General features: G+C 38.3%; 1 protein-coding gene across 14 annotated transcripts in view; it reads left to right on the top strand.

The window, feature by feature from the left end:
- The window catches only part of LOC126261336 (calcium/calmodulin-dependent protein kinase type II alpha chain), a 1,016,317-nt gene that overhangs the window by 872,346 nt on the left and 119,315 nt on the right, over nucleotides 1-24,656 (top strand). For 11 of the 14 annotated variants that reach the window (XM_049958541.1, XM_049958530.1, XM_049958539.1 and 8 more), the window contains exon 13: nucleotides 15,213-15,275. The exons of the other annotated variants lie outside the window; for them this stretch is intronic. In XM_049958541.1, the coding sequence (XP_049814498.1) occupies nucleotides 15,213-15,275 (63 nt within the window). The remainder of the gene's footprint in view (nucleotides 1-15,212; nucleotides 15,276-24,656) is intronic. 14 annotated transcript variants of the gene reach the window in all.

The following is a 24,656-nucleotide window of genomic DNA, read 5'->3' as shown; positions in this document are numbered from 1 at the left end:
TTCGTACTCAGTTAGTAAGTTTTGCATAATTATTACAAATTCAGAAGATAGACATTTCTATACTTCACAGAAGGGAAGGTGAAGAATTCTCACCTTGGAAAAAAAGGAAAAAAAACTTTACTTAGATAAAAACAGTAGTTGTTTTCAATATAGTCTCCATGTAATATGCTGCAATTTGCCCAGCATATTTCCAGTGAGAAAATTCCATAAGACTGAGGAAGGTTTGTAAATTGTTCACCTGAAATGTGGGAAAGGGTAGAAGTCAGAGGACGCCAAATATAGTGGATGGGATGGGTGTTCAAAAAATTTGTTATTCAGAATCAAAATTTTTCCCACTGCCAAAATAGCTATATTTCTTTTTTGAAATTGTCTAAAATCAGTTATCTGCATTTGAGTGTTCTGCTGAGTTAGTGATTACATTTTTATTTGAACTACTTTGACAACCAACCCAGTTATCTTCTTCAAGTATTGTAAGCTGTATTGTTAAGTGTCCTTGCTACCTGTACTTTAACCAGAATGTGAACTACTATTGGTGTCGTCACATCACTGTTTATAATAGAATTCAACCTCCTTTGATGTGCATTTGTTTTTCAGAGCCTGGTCTGTTTTTCCATAAAACACATATTCTCTTAGTGTTTCCCATTTCTAGTGGACCAGGTGGTGGCCAGTGATATGTTAACAAATTGAGTGGCAGACCTCAAGTTTTGTTTAAATTGAAACAACCATTCCAGTTTATCAAGTTCTCTAACATCTGTATTTTGATAAACTTCTAAACTACACCATCCCAAAAACTTGACATTTACACAGTTGTTGTGGTATTGTCCTATTTCATTTCATAATTATATCTGAGGCAGCATTTAACTGTAGCTGATTTACTCATTTGTTTTAGTTGTGTGTGTTACTGATGTTCTTCGCACCTCTCCTCAACTGTTCTAATACTCTACCCCCACCTCAGACATATCTCATTCCCACTGCATATAGGATATGCCTGGCTTTCAGATACTTAGATGTCATTGTTTCAATTTAAATATGGCTTTGGGTCCAACACTCAATTTGTTAATATCTTGCTGATCATCTCAAGCACCATAACTCTAAAATGCTAAGGAGTTATGTATTTCACAAAATGACAGTATCAGCTCTGAAACAAAACAGCATAAAGGACATATCGTGTGTTGGGAATCGGAACTCGGCTATAAATTGTGGTGGCTGGAGCCCAGAGAGCAAATGCACGAAACAGCACAGCTCACAACAGCTGAAGTTGAAATATATTGTGTACAAATGGTATCAACTACTCAACTAAAACCCTGAAAGCACACCTTTAAGGGGGAAAAAAATATGTTGATAAAACTTTTGTGTCCAGAAAATGGTGAGAAATTTGTATCTGCCTTTGCTTTCGGACAGCACTCAACAAATGAGGCTTCCATCTTGCTCTGGAACTTTCTCATACTTGGTTCCTTGTGAAAAAGTTTCATACTCTTTCTTCTAAAATGTGTTTAGTGTCAGCTGTTTGATCCACCTTTCTTTGTGTAGTGCACAATATTGTACTGTACACCTTCTAGAAGTTTTTATCTGTGTTTGCAATACTGGGAATACATTCATATGAATCATCAAGAGAAGTATGGCATCAGGTAATACAGCAGTTCATTTATTAACACTCTGAAATCAAGTATTACACTCAAAGTCTTGTCAACTGTGGACGAAGTATTGGTGATAAACCATTAAAAGTAAACATTGTTGTGACAGTAGAGTTTCACTTTATTCATTCAAACAAAACTTGCACAACATGTCTACATTAAAGTCTTATAAATGAAACTATCCCACAAGCCAAGTGTACACTTAATGTTTGTGCAAAATGTAACAAGATAAAAACATAATTTTATTGGTGTTAATTCACATCAGTATCTTTTCACCTTCCACTCATATCTACAGGTCATTGCCTTTGTGTATGTATAGTCATTTTATGACATAATTATCAACATAATCATTTTCAACAGATTATTATTATTATTATTATTATTATTATTATTATTACTGGAGCCACTGTTGCTATAGAATGCTAACATTTTAGAAGTACTCATGTTTATTTTGACTTTTATATATGAATTTGTTCTAAAACAAAGTACACTGTGTCTAAGGATTCCATTTTGTCTTGTTTCACCATGACTTAAGATCAAAGGAACTAAAAAATTATATTCAAATTTGATAAATTCAAGGTCACCTACTAAGCTATCCTATATCAAACCTCATCTCTGTAGTCCACAGAAAATAAATGTTATTTGTTACTCACAATGACATATGTTATAGTGTCTTTGAACAATTCTTTTGAATGTGTGATAGGCTTAAAATTATGATACCACAGATTTTTTTTCTATTGTTACAAGGTTCAGTTATGTTACTACACAGAACATACAGATAGCATTTTTGGTGTGAGATGTGGCTTCTGCATAACTTCTCAACTGAAGAGACCAAGTTTCAACACCTACGATCAGTTTGGTGTTTTCATATGCTGTAAAAAAATGTCACAATCAGAGAACAAAGGAATGTCTGCCACTCTATCAGAATTATTCTCCTCTTTGTTTAGTGATGTTGGATCCAAAATATGAGTGACATCTAACACAATTTCAACCATCAATGTGTTGTCTCACATCCTCCTCTTTGCACCATTAGTAGCAGTTTACATGTTGAACTGGAATCTACTACATCAGAGTGTTTCACCAATGGCACTTCATTATCTGAAAATATAAAAAATTCACAATTTTTGCATAATACAGCAACGTTTTATCTTCCATAAACTCATTCTGAGCATAATAGCTGCCTGCATAATAGCTGCCTCCCTGTCCCCTGTGTCAGATGGCATAGACAAATGAGCAGTACCATTCCTTAAAGGTTTTTACTTGAGTGTATCATGTCAATACATTGCAGTTTGTAATAACTGGAAAAGTTCAAAAGAAGTGTAGGGAGGGAACTCTTCAGATGATTATGCCAACGGGGCAGAGCTTATTGAGGTATGCAGCCCTTACCATGAAGTTATAATGTTGGCGACGTGTACACCAACTTAACTGGGAAGCTATATGCAGTTTTAGTTTGACTTTCACATTAGAGTAGTCCTATCAAGCCTTTTCATAGAGTGCATTAAAAACAACTGAAAATTTTTCAGCTTGATATAATTCTTGGAATATGGCTATGTATTAGTCCCACTGCCAAATTGCAACATGTATGGGATGAAATGCATCTGAATTGCTGTGAACGTACTGTCATTGTTCACCTGAGGATTCTGCATGTTACCACTATTAGAAACAACTTCAAGGCTCCATGACTAGAGGAGAGTTACGAGAGAGAGGGAGATGCACAGACCCAGCAGATACTCCAACAATGTAACCATCATGGTACACAACATTCACAAGTTGGTACAACAGTGGAATAATTTTACAGGTTACAGAATGTAAGTGAGCAGCATACACAATCATTTCTGTTAAGAGAGCTTGTGTGTTTCTTGCACAGGGAGGGTAATGCTCACCAGTGTCAATCTCCCATTACTTCTTCACCTACTTCCTCTTCTCTTTAGTTACCCCATCCGTTTTATATTGTGTTCCTTTCATCTGTTTCTATCCAATGTTGGCTAATGCTACTTGTGAAACTCTTGACAACCTCTGGTTCTTTCAATTTATCCACGCCATGTCCTTAAGTATCAAGCTTTTTGCAATTTTCTCAATTTTTATCTGTAGTCCATAACCAACCCCTGGAAATGTCTTAGAGTTTAAAGCTTGGTTTCAAAATTTCTGCCTTACAACTATGTAATCTGCTTAAAATCTTTCTGTGTCTGCAGCTCTCTTTTTTGTGTACAATCTTCTTTCATGATTTTTAACCATGTTTTAGTGATGGCTAAATTACACTCTGTGGAAAATTCTACCAGGGAAATTCCTCTTTCATTCCTTTCCCTCATTCTCTATTCTCATACTGTTATTCCTTCTCTTCCTCTTCTTGCCACCAAACTTGAGTCATCTATCACAATAAAATTTTCCTCTCCCCTACTAAGTGAATAATTTCATATATCTTGTCATACATTCTTTCAGTATCATCATCATTTGCAAAGCTAGTTTGCATGTAAACTTGTATTACTGTGTTGGGTGTTGGTTTTGTGTCTATCTGGCTAAGATTATGTCTTCACTATGATATTCACAGTAGCTTACTCACACTGCTATCGTGCACTTGAAGAGCGAGGTCTATGAAACAAATCCAGACATAAAATTGGAACTGAAATACAACATCAGCTGTGAAGTTACCACCATCGATATTGGAACTTTACGCTGGATGTATCAGAGCATGCTTAGACATGCAGGGCACTGTATTGATGTAGCAGGGGTCACTTCCAGCATCTTGTATAAATGTATTTTTCACAGTTCTTTTCATTGTAAATAAATGGTAAGTCAATTTCAGCTCTTTGTTTCTGTAATTTCACTGCATTTCCTTTATACTTACCTGGGCTACTTTTATCTGTGCCACCCTGGAGGTATAACCACACAAAAATGTAATATATGACAAAAATAACTATTGATGGAATGTTTAATCTGAAAAACAGATAATTCCTACATAGTTAAGTTTTCAGTTACTGGTGCTAGAAAAAAGAATCCAAGTGGCCATGAAAATAAACCAGTTGTAAAAACCTTTAGTCATGCAGCATATTTAAGATCGGTGTTCCAACAGATTAATGATGACCATCCTTCCTAAAATAAGAATCATGATTTTGTAAGACACTGGGTGATTTATAAAACACAATGGTCAACATTGAAATTTCACAGGTTTTTCTGCCTTTCATAGAGTGGGTAAGACTATGGGCAAGGAGCAACAGGATGCATAAAAACAATTTTTAATTTGGGTAACTTCAGACAGATCTGATAGTACAGTTGCTAATCACTGTGCATAGATGTTCCAGTAGATGATAGTGCCCCCTTTGAAGGGCATGGCCGTAGAAAACTTGAGAATTGCAAGAATACCTGTAGATGACCAATGTTTGGATTAAAACACTGGTAACTGACCCTCAACATAATGAAATGTAATGCAGTGCTTGTAAATTGATTAAAAGACATAATACTATTTTACCATACCATTATTGGTTAATCATTTGAATCAGTCTCATTCTTCAGATATTTAAAGACATCCATCAGTAGTAATTTAAAAACAAATGGTCACATAAATGTAGTTATGTGGAAGGCAGATGCTAGACTGAGATTCACTGGAAGAATTCAAAGGGGGGTAATTTGTTCACAATGGACATCCCTTACAAAATTCTCGTTAGCTGGTTTTTTTTTGTATTGTTCACCATTATGAAGCTTTTACTAAATTAAACTGGTGGAAGAGAGAGGTAACAGTCAAAGAACAGCTGCAAAATTCCTCATGGATTTGCTTACTCAATTTGTAAATACAACTATCCCCAGTGAGACACACCACAGGAAAAAGATTGAATATCATGTAAACACTTAATCTAAAAATTCTTGGAACTTGTGTTCCAGGATGAGTGAGAGAGACACAAATCTCATGTAATGACAATGTCATTAATCCAGAGAAACTTGGGCTCACACAAATTATGTATGGGCTTTCTTGTCTCATCTTTTATCACCATGTCAAACACCCATCTCAAAGCTCATTTTCATTTTGTGCTTATTGTATTTTTGGTGTAGTGACTACATGAATACAAACATGTAACAATGACAGAGTAACAGTAAAAACAAGGAGTATGCTGGAAACTGTCATTATTAATTTACATGTTCCAATACATATCCTTAAACTGATATTGGCACACTGTGTGAAGTTCAAATGAACAGTCACTGCCTAACTTATTTCACAAGCTCATAGTTCCTTATACATGTTTCAAATGGGGATTTTGTGAAAGAATCAGCAAACATATGTTTAGAAGACAGTTGTTCATTATCAACAACACATTACTCAACTGGCCTTTGTATGCAATGATATTTTATATCCATATGTTTGGATATTGAATTTTGTTACTAGATTATTAGCTAAGTAAGTCACTCCTTTGTTATTACAATATTTTTAAGTACCTTTATGACATTACTTCAGTCTAATTCAGACAGAAGTTGTCTTAACCACAGTAAATCGTGAACAGTTGACGCCAAAGCTATACAGTGTACTTCCCAAGTGTAAAATGTAAGATTCTTTTGTTTTCTGATAGACCAAAAAATTAAAGAATTTTGTAATTTTATGCATGAACCAGTTACAGGGTATATGTCATGGTTGTGTATAATTTATCTTTATTTATAAACTCTTACTAATGTTCATACAGGGTAACAGTTGTACTATATGAAATAAAATTGTCATAACTTCTGTTTGCAATGGGATGTCCTCACTGCATGGTTGGCCATGGGTCTTAATGGGAATTAGTTTGCACATGCATGGTTTGATTTAGCAACAAAGCCCACTTCCATTTGGATGGGTTCGTCAATAAGCGAAATTGCGCTTCACAATTGCATTTCACAATTGAGAAGTCTCTTCAGCCTCAGTAGCAAGGTGGTGTGCAATGTCCAGTCACAGAATAATTGGTGTGATAATCCTTGATGGTACAATGATTACCCAATGGTACATGAAAGTTTTGGAAGATGATTTCATCCCCATTATCCAAAGTTACCCTGATTTCAACAAGATATGGTTCGTGCAAGACAGAGCTCGACCCCATTGAAGCAGGAGAATGTTTGATATGCTGGAGGAGCACTTTGGGGACTGCAGTCTGGTTCTGGGATACCCAGAGGCCACTGGCATGGACCTCGATTAGGTGCCATGTTCTCCAGATCAGAATGCATGTGACTCTTTTTTGTGGGGCTGTATTAAAGACAAGGTGTGCAGCAATAACCCCAAAACCATTGCTGAGCTGAAAACAGCCATTCAAGAGGTCATTGACAGCATCAGTGTTCCAACATTTCAGCAGTTCATGCAGAATTTTGCTATTTGTCTGCGCTGCATCATCGTCAGTTATGGGAGGCATATCAAACATGTCATAACCTAAACCCGAATACCTGAAATGATGTTTACATGTTGAATAAAGTGTATGTACACCATAGTTTGGAAGTAATTTACATTATTTTTTCAAATAGTTCAATAACTGTCACCCTTTTGTTTATGAACAAACTATGTCCACAACTGTAAAAGTTATTACTGACAAATAAACTATTTATTATTTATTTATTTATTTTATTCCCCCAATGTACATCACTGAAGACCATAATGTCTCTATGGTCATCTCTAAAAATTCTAGCTTAAAGACCATGTGGTTCTCTTTAAATATTTAAACAATCTTGTTTACTGGCACCTAGTGGACACTTTTAAACAGTGCACATTTTTTAAAAACCAATTATTAAGTCTGCTAAGGAGATTGACATCAAAACATGTCAAGTCTGGAGATTTTGGATAGATATAGAAGACTTCCTGTTGCCTCCTTATAAGAAATATTGATGTCAGTTGATTTGACTGCCTCAAAGTACAAGCAATGTTCTAGAGGGTTTCTACACTGGCATGGCTTCGCTCATTCCTGGTGTCTTCGAAACATTTCTTGGATAAGATTCTTGAGATAACTTCATAAGTTGTTCTGCCTTTTTTTCATGTAATTTCCATTTCTAGGCATTGGCTCACTGTCCTAAGTCTTCTGTCACGTAGAATCTCTTCAAAGCATAACAACATATCATCAATATATAAAGCCACGTTGACTAGATTGGTGCAGTCTCTATGAAAATGCATGCATAGATCAGTATTTGATCTGGTTTCAGTTTTCTTAACACCTCATCAGTTTTTGATTACAATAGTGACCAGCATTTTTATGACCATAAGGCTCCATACTTATCCAGCAGCTGCAAAATTTTTTGGTGGAATGACATAAGTTTCTTGACTTGGGTCTCCACAGAGATAAATGGTGGTGACATCTCTTGCTAACGAACAGTTTGCAGCTGCCTCGGTGCATATTCAGGTGTTATGAACTGGAGATGAGAATATGGTAATTGAAGACTGTTTCATGTTTGATTTAGGAACACACAGCATTAGCAACGAATGTGTATTTTAGAATGTTTATATGATGAAGAGTTGGCTGTTATTAAATTTGAGGCTTGCCATACTCAGGCATCTACTGCCTGTTCTTTGCCAAGCCTACAACTAAGCAAGGGTACTGAACCCTTGCAACAGGGTTCTTGTCCATAATATCTTCAATTAGTCACATTGAAACCTTTGCCAACTTTAGCATACTTTACCCATTCATATGTCCTAGACTGTGATGCCGGGGGAATCCACTACTTTTTGTGTAGTAGTATTGTTACATTTCACCTGTATTCAAACAACAGCTGCCATTCTTAGGTGATGTTTTACCAATTAGTTCATCACCTGCATCATAGATGAATCCACCTGTTTTGTTGAATCCACCTTTTTGTTAAAGATCACATTATGCCCTTTGCTTACAATTTTACTATCTGAGTGCAAATTCATAGTTGAGTTTGGGGTGTGAATGATGTCAGATACTACTACTTCCACTGTTCTATCACCCATATTGAAGGTCAACTTAACACCAGCAGCCATTACCTCCTAGGCTGACCTTTGAGCTATTAGATGGCTTGACGTCATGAAGCTTCCTTCCATCATTGATGGAACTGAACCACAAGACTCTAAATACCATCTCTCTCTCTCTCTCTCTCTCTCTCTCTCTCTCTCTCTCGCTGCAGGATATTGCTGGGATTATTCCTTTGAAAGGGCACAGCTGATTTCATTCTCCATCCTTCCCTCATCTGATGGGACTGATGACCTTGCTGTTTGGTGCCCTCCCCCATATCAACCAATAACCAACCAATCAACCAACCAAACATTTTTTATATTAATTATGAAATTCCTTTTTTTCAATCTTGCTAGGACAATATTTGGCAATATGCTTCAATCAGATGCACTTATGGCATTTAAATAAAGTGTTTTGTATGACCTTGTTGATTTAAATATAAAGCTGATTCTTCATTTTCTTTGTGTATTCAAGTTTGGCACCTTGCACTAGTTTTACTGTAATAGACTCACTGGTGGGCACTGTTTTTAAGTGCATTAATCATAAGCTGCTAATGATTATGTAATCCAGGCAGCAGGAGCAAGATTACTATCCTCTCTTAAACCACCAGAAACTTCATTTCATTTAACTTAAACAGGTTCTTTATAATTTGATCAAAGTGTTCATCAATCATCCTGCATTTACTTAATGTGGTTGTGATTAATGTTCTTAGCAAGACCACAGTTTGTGAAAGTCTGAGGTCTGCAAATGCTTTTTCCAGGGCTGTCCAGGCCTCTGCTGCCATGTTCATACTGCCTGTATGTGTGAATACTTTGTCTTGTCTATGAAAAGTATAATCCAGGAATGTCATTTTCTGTCACTCTTCTTCCACAAATAATCACACTTTTGTCAGTTCTGAAAGAGAGTTTTCTACCACATCCCATACTTCGAAACATTCTGGCCAACTTGCCAAACTAAATCAACTTTTCTACCCCTATCAAAAGTCCTGATGAGTCTATACCTGTCATTTTCAATTCTGAATTTTTAAAATGACAGTCTGCACATGGAAATGAGCGGTCAGCGAAACTAAAAAATTGATCAAGACACACATAACTTTCTTAGGAATGAATGCCAGATTTCTGTCCATGACTTTTATTTTCATTATCTAAAAATAATTTTCACACCTGGGTCCATAACCTTTTTGTTGAATGTTGTACTATAATTAAAATGAAAGCTTTTTAAAAGTTTATTAAATGAATAGAAAAGTGTGTGCACTACAGTGTCTACAAATATGTGACACCCCAAATGTACAACAATCACAGAGAAACAGTAAAAACAAAGAGTAAACAGAAAGCTGTTGATATTCATTTACATATTCCAACATTTTGTTTAAGTGAGACCATCAGATATGCACTAAGGCCAGAATTTCATATTATGCTGTGGGTCCACAAATAATTGCTTGATTTCTCAGACCACAAGAAGACAGTGGCATACTGCCTTTAACAGTTAACACATGTAATGTAGCATTCTTTGGGATAAGGACTGCTATTTTCATATGTTTTGTGAGCTTTTTAGAAAAAAGTAGCTGGATGCATTGTTTATTGATTTTTCACACTCCATGAGTGTCCTTTACAATGCCTAAAGAATTTCCTACACATTCCTACAAGGTGCATGAAAAAGTTTAAATGTATGTTGCATTCAGCAACATCAGTTTGACACCTATGTGATTGTTCTGGTGTGGCTCTTGTCTTTAACTCATTCTACTGACTACTGTTACTGTTACATTGTTTACCGTGTAGCCCATCCTCTCATCCTCACATGATCATGCCAGCATTAAAACTATCCACAAGAAGGATGTTTTTCACTCTAAAATGCTTGCCACCTATGCAAGCTGATGAAATTCACTTTATACTGTGGAGTCCTCATTGTTTAAAATGTAGAAAATTTAGTTGCCAGTTTTGATAGTCCTGATAGCTAGTTGTTTCTCAGTTTCTACTATGGAAAGTGTAACTTTTCATAGTAATGCTATGAAACTGAGATTGTAACTTTCACAGTAAAGTATTCCTTATGAGCTACTGAAATGAATTACAGAGAACTTTCACATTATCAAGACACAGTGCATGATGTATTAGGTCTTAGGGAAGGCAGACATTCATTCCCACATTTGGTCCTGATAGATTGGAATCATGATGGTTAAAATCAAACAGTGAAAACTCCAGGTAGGAATATCAACAATGTAGGAAAAGGTAGACACGTCAAGTTGCACTGTTGTGTACAGGCACGATTAAAAGGCACAGCCTTCATCAGTAAAGATACACACACACACACACACAAAAGTAAGCACACCTCACACACACATGACCACCAACTTCATCACCTCAGGCTGGAGTGAATGGAGCATCACGTGGGGGGCAAGCAGCAATCTGGAGGGGTGGGGAAGGGGAAGGGGAAGGGAAAAGGGGAAGGGATGGTAGTGTACAGGTGGAGAGAGAGATGAATGCTGTCTGATGGGGTGTACATGGACTAGACTCCAACAGGCACAGTTTTTGGAGGTTGTGGGGCAGTGAGGTGGGGGAAAAAAGGAACAAAAAATGAGAGGGGCGAGGAAAGATTGTTGAATGCATTGGCAGAGGGCTGCAAATAAAGAGGATGGGAGATAAGAATTGGGAGGAGATAATAGGAGATAGATGGTGGAAACTGTTGGGTGAAGGGTGTGGGGACAGTGTGTTACCATAGGTTGAGACCAGGATAATTATGGGAGTGGAGAATGTGTTGTAAGGATAACTCTCACCTGCATTATTCAGAAAAGCTAGTGGTGGAGGGAAAGATCCAGGTTTCCCGGGTAGTGAAGCAGCCATTGAAATCAAGTGTGTTATGTTGAGCTGCATGGTGTTGCACAGGGAGGTGCTCTTGGCCACAGTTGGGTGGTAACTTCATTTTGACTGCCACCATCCCTTTCACACCAAATAATCCCTCCCATACAGCCTGGCCACCTGGGGATGGTCTGTCTGCAGTGACAAAAACTCCTTTGCTCAGTATGCTGAGGTCCACCAAGGCCTTCACTGACAGGCACTATCCCCCAGACCTAGTCCACAAACAGACCTTCCATGGCATTTCCCCTCACAACCTCAATCCTCTCACCACCCCCAAAACCAGCCACAATGGAGATCCCCTTCATCACCGAGTACCACCCCAGGCTGGAACAACTGAACCACATCCTTGGCCAGGGCTTTCATTACCTATCATCGTGCCATGTAATGAGGGACATCCTACCTGAGATACTTCCCACCCCTCCTAAAGTGGTGTTCTATCACTCACCCAACCAGCACAACATCAGAGTCCATCCCTATTCCACTCCAAATCCCAACCACTTGCCACAAGGGTCATATCCTTGTGGAAGACCCAGGTGCAGAACCTGCCCAATCCACCCACCCAGCACTTTCTGTTCCAACTCTGTCACAGGTTTATCGTACCCCATCAGGGGCCAAGCCACCTGTGAAAGCAGCCTTGTCATTTACCAGCTCTGCTGCAATCATTGTGCAGGTCTTTATATTGGTATGACTACCAACCACCTGTCTGCCAGGATGAGTGACCACCACCAAACCTATGGCCAAGAGCAAAATAGACTACGCTGTGGTTCAACATGCTGCTGAACATAATACACTTGATTTCAATGGCTGCTTCACTAGCCAAGCAATCTGGATCCTTCCCTCCATGACCAGCTTTCCCGAATTGTACAAATGGGAGTTATCCTTACAACATATTCTCCACTCCTGTAATTTTCATGTTGTCAACCTACAGTAACATACTGTCCCCACACCTCCACCCAACAGTTTCCACACCCAATGTCCTATCATCTCCTCCCCATTCTCATCTCCCACCCTGTTTATTTGCAGCCCTCTGCCAATGCATCCACCGGTCTTCTCCCACTCCTCTCATTTTTTGTTTCTTTTTTCCCCACCTCCCTGCCTCACAACCTCTCTCTCTCTCTCTCTCTCTCTCTCTCTCTCTCTCTCTCTCTCTCTCTCCAGCCACATACACTACGGTCCTGTCCACTTCCCCACCCCCTTCACATTGCTGCATGCATACCATGTGATGTTGCATTCTAGCACAAGATGTTGGAGTTGGTGTTTGTGTGTGCCTGAGATGTGCTTCCTTCTGTGTGTGTGTGTGTGTGTGTGTGTGTGTGTGTGTGTGTGTGTGTGTGTGTGTGTTTACTGATGAAGGCTATGGCCCAAAAGGACAGGTGAGTGTCTTTTAATCGTGCCTGCCTGTAACTTGATGTGTCTTCTTTACAGTAAGTATCAATCCTGATGGTTAGACATTTATTTCAGACAAGATATCATCATGGACACTTTCTGTGAAAATTCAGACAACAATTGCCCCCAGTACATAACCACAAAAAACATGAGATCCTCACATTTTCTGTGAGTAAATAGTAAGTTTACTTCCCTACCCAATTAGTAGGATGGACTTATATTTAGGTTAAAAGTACATTAAGCACACTATTAGAATATTAAGTGATTCATGGTAAATGCCAATCTGTGAAGCACTATTGAAGCATGATTCAAAATAAGAAGAGTTATTGCTATTATAAAGTCTTTAAATGATTTCCACACTTTGGACCACATCTAACACCACATGCTTCACTCTTTTCTCAAAAAAAAAATAAAAAAAAAAATGAAGTTGATAAATGAGAGACGAATAGTGTACCAACTGTACCAGTGATAAATGAAAATGAAACTATTAGTGTATTTTGAAGTAAATAGAAGTGTTGTATTAAATTTTATCTGTGCCCATACTCTGTGCCCTTGTTGCATCTGTTTAGCCTTTTTTCAAATATACCACTTATAATTTTATATGATACAACAAATTCATCATGGAAGACTTTGAGGTTAATTAAGAGAGTTGGTTAGAAAATTCTCAAGCTTTCCTGAGTTAATTATCCCTGAAAGTGGCTTTATAGTCACTTACCCAAAAGTTTCAAGATCATATTACTGACACACAAAGAGTCAACTATCTTACAGAAGTATTAAAACTACATGAATAAAAATTATTTTAGAAACATTGCAAGACACGTGTTACACAGCCATTGAGTTGCCTCTTGAGCATTCACTGAGCAAATGATAATTTGCTGTTAACATAAAGCATTCCTTCAAATTTATCCCCTATGATTTTATTTTCAAACTGATATTGATGTATTTTATTAAGAGGAAGCAGTTGCAGTAAAATATGTCCAGATGTTACAAAATAGACTGTATTCATTTGTTCGCAGTGATGCATGGTTATGTGATTACTTAATTGTGGTTATAGACCAATGTACAAAATAAATCTGCTTGCAAAACAGTCTTCTACATCTCTAAATAAAACTTTATACAAAATTGAGTTACATTCAAAGAGTTTCTAATTTTAACAGAATGCTCTGTCTACAGTTAAGTACAATGATGCATGATACAGCACTTAATTAATTTATTGTTCTGGATATGTGTACAACATGAATCTGCCTGCACACGTAATGTATAGTCATTAGTACAACATTCTGTAAGTTGTTAAATCTGTGTTGTAGGATTAATCTTCCACAGGCCAAACCTCACAAGTGTATAACTCATGTATGAGACATCTATGGCTTGCTATCTAACTACCATGTTTAGTTACAGTTTAGCATCTTGTGCATGCAACTAGAAAGAGAATTTTTTTAAATGAGTTTTGTATCCATTATTTATGAAGAGAGACCAGGGACATCTTACATGTTAAGGCATTCTTTCTTGAGTCAGAACTTTACTTTTAAGAAAGCAAGGTGTACCTAGGTAGTTCTTTCTGAATAAATGTAGCTACTTGGCAGCTTGCTGAAATTGCATTTCACTCATGTAAAACCTCATCTTCATTTAGTTTTTGTATTTTGAGTATATTTTTGATGTTGCTGCTCTCATAAGACCTTCTGTTGTTGATGAAGTGCAGCAAGTTTTCTTACCTATTTATATGTTAAGCAAGATTTAGCAGCATCTGCTTAGCTCCAGTCATAAAATTTTTGATATTTCTATATATTCACCTAGTGAATTGATTATGCAAGTGTATATGTTATTTAACACTGATATACTGCATGAAATGCATAAGCCGAATATGAGAATTATTTGCATCCAAGTGACAGGGATGCTCCATGCTTTACTCTCATTAATTCTCAATAGAAAATTCTGAAGATGAAGCCTGAAATCCAATAACAAACATCATATTTTCTGTTTTTAGATATCTTATCAAAAATGTTCTCAATAATTTTGTGATTGACATATCAAAGGTAAGTTAATTTCAATGCTGTGCCAACTAGTCATAGAGAAGCAACAATTTACACATCAGTAAGCAAATCAAACTTTGCTTAAGCTATGTTTGTTAATCTAATGGAGCTGCAGAATCTGCTTGACGATGTGTAATGGAAATATTTTATTTTTGCAGGGATCACTGCATATTTTGGAAGTGATGGCATTCTGCCACATTGCTTATTGACAGTTCTATGCACAGCTAGCTTTTTTTTCATTCTGAATCTGAAATTGTTTAGAGTTGAGGTTTTACAATGAATGTGTTGTATTGAAGCTTTTTGATTTGCTATTCATATGTATATATTGTACTTATCTCTTGAAACATTTTTTTGTTTTTGTTTGTGTGTTTTGTTCGTGGGGCTCTCGCAACTCTCCAACAGAAGACAAACTTAACAAGACAGGTGTAGACAGGAGCTCTACAGTTATTGCTAAAGATCCAGAAGGTAAAGAAGACAAAATATATCATTAGTGGTTTCTCACAAAATGATTACTTTCTCAGATTTCAAAATCTTGCTTAGATGTTGTTTCTGCATTTATAAGGATGTTCTAAGAAGCAGAATTGTGAAGTGTGTGGAAAAAGTCTTTCCTCCATGCTAGCACTGGTCCCTAGATATTTTCCTGGGTGGTTCACACTAGTTTCAACAGTTACATATCTTCATTAATGCACACACATTGCTTGTTTATTAGAAATTAATTGGTTCTTAAGTAACTTATAAACTCCCACTTTGATTCAAGGCAAGTTAATTTTTTAAATATAATATCTAATATTGTAAGCAGTGAGATGAAAAAAATTGCATGACAAATTATAACAGTGTCTGCTGTGCAACTAACAACTCATAATTTTGCTTCTTGTTTCACAACAAAGAAACTTCCTTACAGAGTACAGATGAAGTTTTGATATTTCACAAGTTTTGTTGATGAAAAGGTACACTACAACAATTTGACTTACTTTCATTAGAGTTTTGTTATTTTCAAATTATGCTTAATAAATTTATGCAGGCTGAAACAGGAAATGCTTGGATAACTTTCAGGCTTTCATTGATTATCACTTTTTTTATTATTTTTCTGATATATGGAACTTGAATTTCTTGTATATCATACAGCAACATTTATTCTAAATGCGCATGCAACATCTTAATTGGAAAACATTATGCCTGTTGAGGAAATATGTATTTGTATAATGTCAGTTTTAACTCCCTCTATTATGGGATATCCTTCATTTTTCTTTTCTGATTGGGCCTTACAGAAATGCTTGACATCATTTCACGCACTGTAATTCTCTATGCTTCTGCAAAAATGATCTATAAGGATGCCGATCAATGCTGCTAACATGTTTTCCTGTTAAAATTTATTAATAGTTCCTCTTAAACTGAAACAGCATAATAATTCTAATGTTTAAAATCTAAATCTTTGATTAATAATTCTTTGTATTGTTTTTTACTACCTAGTTGAACTGTCAAAAGATAATTTAGGCTCTCAGCACATTGTAACACATCTATTTAGCTAGAAGGGAAGGACTATCTAAATGTGTTCATTTCCCAACAAAATGATATTTGTTGTTTCCTTTTTAATTTTTGGAGAAACATATTCAATAGTTGATAAATTATGAGACAAAATTTCTAACCAAAGTTTACTTTCAAAAAGTGAAATGTATAATACTGCCGACGAACACACAAACATAAAAATGGTACTCTTCCTGACTTTTGGAATTAGCAAAGTAATAGTTTGTTACTAGGGTAGGAAAGAGGGATATATTGAAGAAGGTTAAAAAGAAAGGGCAGCTCACTCAGACCACAGGATCAGAGGTATCCAATTGTACCAAGTCCTCAGTAGAGGTGGGACCTTCTCATATTGGGAAATTAACAGAGCACTCACTGAATGGCAATAGCTGGACATGCATAGTTAATAACATGTCTCTAAAATGATCATACCAAGAAATAAGCACTCTGCAATGTGTTTTGAAACATATGCAGACCTTCTGAAAGTATAAGCAGGACTGTGCACAATGAAATTTGCTTTTACTGCTTCCCTAGGCAGCAGTTGCTGTTAAGATAATTCATTACCTTTTATGTCCATTGTTCATGCGCTGTAATACTTTATGGTTTTGTGGAATATTTTGAAATGTCAGCACTTCAGATTGCAATGGATATGTCAATCTGATCAATGCCATATGTATATCACTAATAGATCATGTTTTCAATCGATGCTACTTTTCTTTGTTATGGTGATAACCACACACAATTCACACTACTACTTTTTTTTGCAAATACTTTAAAACATAATACAAATTAATAATGGAGATAGGGCACTTGGAGACAGATCAAATAGGTTTTGTTGAGGTTCTGTTGCCCTCGTAAATGATTTAATTGCTGGCAGTATCATGTCTGTTAATATGCTGAAATACTTTGAGCTCTGACAAAATTTTCATCTTTCTTCACTTTTGGAAGCTTTGCCACAGTATTGACAGATTTTGTTGTAATGTAATACAAGAAAGTCATAGTTTCTCAAAATATATATATGATAACAACCATTCTTGGATATTTTTGATGAGTTTGGATAATTTTAGATAAATTTTGTGGAAATACAGTCAGTTATTGGGATTTATTTTGTTTATCAGTTTGTGACAAAGTTACTGTATGTTTTCGTACCTTTCAAGTGAGAGTATTCACAGCAGAAATTAAAAATTCATAATACTGAACAGTAAAGAGACAGATATACAGCATTCTATAACATCTATTACAAATAATAATGTCATGTTTGAGAATCTATTGGAATGAAGATATATGGCATCATGACAAATATGTTTATTTGGTGAGCAGTTGTGCTATGCTAAAACAAGCATTGATGTGAAGCTGGTACTAGTGGTGATTGGATAAAAACTCTGTTCATTAGAGTAAGAAAGCCACAAAACAATGGCAGTGAATGTTAGGTAAAATCTGTTGTTTAGAATAATATTTTCAAAGGTACTGTGTTAGAAGAACACAGTACATATGATATTTGATTATTGTATTACTGTGATACAAAATATCTTTCAGGCACATTTGGATTTCTCATTAATTCTGTAGTGCATTTCGTGTGGTACACCCATACTGACAGTGCAGTGCATTCTTCCTGTTGTTAGGACAATAACTGATCATTTTTAAGACTGTGTATGTAAATGTGTGTGTTACTAACTTTCAAACATGTTTAATGCATTTGGTCTTTCAATGTTCTGTGTCGAGATCATAAAGTGATATGTGTAAAAACTCCAGTGGTTTGACTGTAGGGAAAATCAGGACTCTTGCATTAAGGAGCAATTGCTGAAATGTAAGGCTGCAATTCAGAGGGAACGATGAACTGTTTACTTCCAGACTATATCAAGAGTAACACTGACTGCTTCTGAGTAGAAGATTCTGCTTTCAGAAATTATTATAAAAGTTCAGAGGAATTAAGGAAGGGATAACTGCAAACAGTCCTGTAAATTTAACTAAACAAAATAATTGTAAGCTTTCAACTGCTATGCAATTCTTCAGCCACCTCATTACATTAAGAGTTATTGAAACAGAAAAAGAGTGCAAGAATTCCAGCTAGTGAAACAGAAACAGTTATAACAAGGAATAATACATGTACCATGTAAAAAAAAAGGCACACACACACACACACACACACACACACACACACACACACACACACCGTTCAGTCTTTAACTGTGAAATACAATTTTGAATCCTATCATCACAATAAACATAGCAAACAAGAAGAATAAAGAGGAATATGGCTCTCAACCAGTGCTAGTTAAAGATCATTTTTGCATACAAGCAACATATCATTGGTTGCTCACTCAGATATTAGTTGGCGTGGCTTGGGCTCTTGGTAAGAGCACTTCTGGTACCTTCTAGGTTTAGCACCAAAACTGGCCATAAATGTTGTTTTGGCCTTAAAATGCTTTCCTCTCACCTTAACCTGATCTTAATTTATGCACATAATTTGTGTCACTAGTATGTATTCCCTAGATTTCCTCTTTGTATGTTTTTTTCGTGTCTCATTTTCTTTTCTGTTTCTTTCTATCCATTATCTAAACGCCCATAGGTGGACATTAATATGTGCTGTGTCCACCCAGAGTTTGAACTCTGCTTTGAAAAATTTCAGTAGATACAGATGTAGATTTAGGTGTAGGTGTAGGTGTCTGAATACCTGTGGACAAATGGCAGTTCATTCTTCTTCAACAGCCACACCAGAGAAGGTGGTGATGTTGGCCACTGGAGTCTGGAGTGAAGGTAACATTCTAATTCATACCAAAGGTGTGCCATTGCATTCAAGTTGAGACTCCAGTCATTCCAGTCCATTTCAGAAATAGTATTGTCCACAGATCATTGCCTCACACATGCTGCTTTATGACAGGGTGCTTTGTCATGCTGATATAAACACTCATCATCTCTGAACTGTTCCTCTATTGTACACAGTACACTTTGCTATAAAATATGTTCATATCCTTCTCCATTTAGAATTTTCTTGAGCATGATAAGGGGACCACACTTGAAGCATTAAAAAATGTGTGCACACTTTACCACCACCACCACCACCTCCCAGTGGACTCACCACTCTTTGGTGTGTACATGCCGAGCCTTTGCAGCACTACTTCACTTTCTGTGCTGCTCCCTTAGGGACTGAGTCATATGCCTTCTTTAGAAAACTGAAGTTCTTGGCAAAACTCTGTATGGATTTGCCCTGTCCACCCATCTTACTTTCCCTGTCCTTCCTCCACTTTGGCATTTGAGGTTTTTGCTTTCCTTATTTTGCTCCATTCCTGAAGGCTGGCCTATGTATTTGACACATAAAAGGTGACTGGGTAAACCATAATAACCAGCCCTGGGTGAACAAGTAGGTTTCATACATACCCCCTGGTAAAGGCCAGGTCCAAGGAGGTGTGGTTGCATGAGCTGTTACCTTTGTCTATGCTGATTGGTCCCTCTGTCTGGAGACCGGGAGGTGCGAACTGAGGTGCAGACTATCACCTAAGGCAGGTGAACCCCCCCCCCTCCCCCCAAAGGGGGAGGCCCCAACAGGAAGGAGCATGAGTGACTGCAGTTCACCGCTTCATGAAACAGGTGGATAAAGAATTAGTACCAACCCACACCCTGTTCCTCACATTTGAGCATGTGGTATTTCCATCAAAAATTAAGGCTGGCTACGAAGCTCTATTAGTGCCATATCATATATCCCAGATTGCATGCGTTGCTATAGATGTCAACACTACAACCTTATACATGAATCTTGTGAAAATGTAGCCAAATGCATAACCTGTGGCAGGGATGCTCATGAGGGTGAGTGTCCCCCTCCTTCCCCGCACTGTAACAACTGCAAAGGTGATCATGCTGCTTCCTCTCATGGCTGTCCAATCTACCTCAATGTGAGAGCCATTCAGGAGATCTGGATGAAATAAAAGGTTCCTGGTCACATTACTTGGAAAATTTTGGCCAGCTACAAACCTTTTACACTACCCTCTGACAGTCCTTGCAACATCCCAACTCCTGAAGAACATGGCTACCAGACTTGCTGCTTCCAGTTTAGTGCCACGGTTGGGAAATTGTTTAGCTCCAAGGTCACACCCTCATCTTCATCTGCTACAGGTGCACCCCATTCCAAAAAAACCTTCACCTTTGCCAGCAAAATACCATTCCTTGCAAGCAGAATCACAGAAATCCAGAAAGGAGTACTCCCGTGATGACTTTCTGCACACATCTAGCCAGCCAGAATCTGAGTCTGCACCTGAAGAGATCCAGTCAGATCCAGTAGAGGTGAATTACAGGTCCTCTTGTGATCACACTGTCCAGTTGTTTTCTGCCTCCAGGAAACAAAATTACACCATCACAATCACTTTCACCTTCCACACTTCACTTCAGTCCAGTTTGACCTTAACCCTGAGGTGGGGACTCCAGCTCATGGGGGAATCATATTGCTCATTCGAGATGTTGTCAATAGTCACACCATTTCCTTGCACACACAGCTTCAAGCAGTTGTGTCTATCTTTCCCTTCCTGGTTTCACCTTCTCTCTTTGCACCATCCTCTCACCCTCATCTTCTGCTGTCACCAGGACAGACATTTTGCAACTTATTGCTGAACTTCCCTCCCTTTTTGCTGCTTGGCCACTTCAGTGCCTATCATCCCCTTTGGGCTCTCCATGCCCCTGTCCAAGAGGCTCTCTCCTAGTAGATATCTTCAACCAGCTCAGTCTAATCCGTTTGAACGTTGATACATCCACATTTCTTTCTGATTCCATTCACTCCTTTTTCCACTTGGACTTTTTGATTTGTACACTCAACTTGCTTGTCGTCTCGAGTGGTCTGTTCACTCCAACACGCACTTGAGTGACCATGTCCCCTGTATCATTCATTTGCTAATGCCTATACCATCTGTATGTCCACCCAACTGGCAGCTTTCTAAAGCTGACTGGCAGCTCTACTCCTCACTGGCCACTTTTGTTAAACACCATTTCCCCTGTATTGATGACCAGGAAGAATGACTTGCAGCCGGCCGCGGTGGTCTCGCGGTTCTAGGCGCGCAGTCCGGAACCGCGCGACTGCTACGGTCGCAGGTTCGAATCCTGCCTCGGGCATGGATGTGTGTGATGTCCTTAGGTTAGTTAGGTTTAAGTAGTTCTAAGTTCTAGGGGACTGATGACCACAGCTGTTAAGTCCCATAGTGCTCAGAGCCAATAACTTGCAAACTCTTACTACCACGTAATGTTCCATATCTCGCACCTCTTTCTAGGCACAATGTGCCCCATCTGCTGGTAGACTGAGGCATGCTGCAATGAAATCCACACACAGAGATGAGCTCTCTGTATTTTCAAATGCCATCACACTATGGTGAAATGTACCCATTATAAAAAGATACATGCCCAGTTTCACTGCATTTTCATAGATTGCAAAAAAGCTAATTAGCTTTCTTTTCAAAGCTCTTTTAACAGTTTTACTCCTTCTTCTGTTGTTTGAGATAATCTCCTCAGCTTTCACGGACCACAGTTCATTCTCCTGTTCCTGGCCTGACCATAGCGAACGTGGTCATTGTAGGTCCACAAGATATCTCCAACACCGTAGGCTGATATTTTGCAGGCATTTTGAGTTCTGTCCACTACCATCCTGCCTTCTCCCCTTTGAAATGGGTGACAAAGGAAAGGACAATATCTTTCTCCTTTCAGAAATGTGATCATTACAGTACTATGATGGAACTTAAACATGCACTCTCTTTGTCCTGGTCATCTGCATCGGGACTGGATGGCATTCTCATTTTGATGTTGTAACATCTATCCTTTCTCCTCCATACATATAACTGCATTTGGACAGATGGCACATATGCCAGTTGCTGGCATGAGGTCGTTGTCATTCCCCTACTTAAGCTTGACAAGGAAAAATGCCTTCCTTCCAGCTACCATCCAATTTCCCTCATAAGTAGCGTCTGCGAGGTGATAGAATGCATGATTAATGGTCCACTGGGGTGGTGGCTCAAGCCTTGGAATCTCCTCACTAACACTCAACATGGATTTTGTGGGTACTGCTCCGCAGTTGATCATCTTTCACCTTGTCAACTCATATTATGAACATTTTTTTGTGGAAGTGCCAAACTGTGGCTGTGTTTTTTGATTTGGAGAAGGTGTATGGCACTTTCTGAAGAACAGGTATCATCAATATTATGTATGAGTGGGGCTTCTAGGGCTGCCTGCCCCTTTTTATCTGGGAATTTTTAAAAGATTGTGTTTTTAAGGTTTGTGTGGGCTCAGCCCTGTCAGACACTTTTGTTCAAGTGAAAGGATACCTTAGGGTTCTCTGCTTAGTGTCTTTTTATTTGCCATAGTGATTAACCATATTACAGATTGTCTCATGCTGGGTATCTCAGGCTCTCTTTTTTGTTGGTGACTTTGTGACTATTGTAGCTCTCAACAAACCTTCTAGTTGAGTGGTGTCTTCAGCAGTGTCTTTATCACCTTTACTCATGGAACAAGAACAATAGCTTCCACTTTTCCACTGACAAAACTGTCTGTATGAACTTCTGGCAGTGCCAGAGTTTCTTCCCCTGTCCTTACATATTGGCCCATCCTCCTTCTGTTTGTGCAGACAACAAATTTCTTGTGACTCAAGTTTGATAGGAAGCTCTGTTGGTCTTCCCACATCTCTTACCAGGCAGCTCGTTGTACTCGCTCCCTCAGTGTTCTGTGTATTTTATGCTGTACCTCATGGTGAGTGGATCAGACCATCCCCCTCCACTTATATCGGTCTCTTGTCTGTTCAAAAACAATATTCATCTGCATGTCCATCTATCTTACATCATCTTAACACCATCCACCACTGCGGGATATGCTTAGCCACCGGTGCCCTCTGTACTAGTCCCGTTGAAAGTCTTTATGCTGAGGCTGCTGGCTTACCATTTCCTACTGGTGGGATATTCTCCTCAGTCGTTACGTGAACTGTCTTGTCTTCTGTGCCCAGGCACCAACTTAAGCTCCCTTTTTTGATGATTCCCTTGACCACCAGCTTTGCTTTTATGCTCCCTGCCATGTTCCCCATGGGTGTGAGCTCTTCACTGCCCTGGCTTCATGCTTAGGTATGTGTTTACTTTGGACTCCATTCACTTCCTAAGGATGCTACTCCTGGTTGGTGTTTCGCAGTGAGTTTCTCGCACTTTGCATGCGGCTTGGGGACAGAGTCTTCATCTATACCAATGGTTCCAAGACTGACCATTGTGTCAGTTGTGCCTTTGTACTTGGTGGTGATCGTTTTCAATATTGACTTCTTGAGCAGTGCTCAGTTTTTACTGTGGAGCTCTATGCCCTTTCTCAGACCACTCAGCACGTCCGTGACATGGGCTTCCAAATTGTGTCTTCTTCTCAGATTCTTTCAGTGCTCTTCAGAGCCTTCATCTGCTGTATTCAGTCCATCCTTTAGTACAGCAGATCCAGGAATACCTCCGCTTGCTTACTGTTGGGGGAACCAACGTGGTGTTCCTGTGGCTTCCGGGTCACATTGGCATGCCATGGAATGAGGCTGCTGATACTGCTGCAAAGGCTGCAGCTCTCCTTCCTTGGTCTGCTATTCATTCTGTTCCCTCAGATGATCTTCATGTCACCATCTGTCAACATGTGGTATCACACTGGAGTGCACAATGGTCTTCTCTCCAGGGAAGCAAACTCAGGGACATTAAACCTCTTCTAATAGAATGATCGACTTCCACTCGCCCCTCACGCCGCAAGGAAGTCCTTTTAGCCTGGCTGCATATAGGATACTGTCATTTTAGTCACCAACATTTATTAAGTGGTGAGCCTGCCCCATTCTGTGCTAGCGATGTCAATCCTTGACGGTGTGCCATTTTCTGATCTAGTGCCCATTTTTTAACTGTTTACATTTACATCTATGTTTACCGTCTACTTTCTCAGATGTTTTAGTGAACGACACCCATTCTGTCAAGCACGCCTTACTTTTTATTTATCACAGCAGCATGGCAAGGCAAATTTGATTTCACTTAGGACACCCATGTCCTTAGCTGCTTCTCTCTTAAAGTCCTTTTTTGGCCTCAGGTTTTTAAATAGTACTTGGTTTTTCTTACATTATGATACGGGCACTTATGACGATAGCAGTTTTACACCTTAAAGCACCAACCAACATAACTAAATAAATAAGTAAATAAAGAAATGTAACAACACCATCTCTTCCATACTTCAGTGTTGGACTGTAAATCATGGGAGTAAAATTCTCCAGGTATTTTCCAAACCCAGTCTCTGCCATCAGATTGCCACAGGATGTTGCGTAATTCATCACTCCAAATCATTCATTTCCAGCCATCCACTGTC

Source organism: Schistocerca nitens, chromosome 1 (genome assembly GCF_023898315.1).
Source record: "Schistocerca nitens isolate TAMUIC-IGC-003100 chromosome 1, iqSchNite1.1, whole genome shotgun sequence".
Classification (NCBI taxonomy): domain Eukaryota; kingdom Metazoa; phylum Arthropoda; class Insecta; order Orthoptera; family Acrididae; genus Schistocerca; species Schistocerca nitens.
This window is presented reverse-complemented; position numbering and strand designations above follow the sequence as displayed.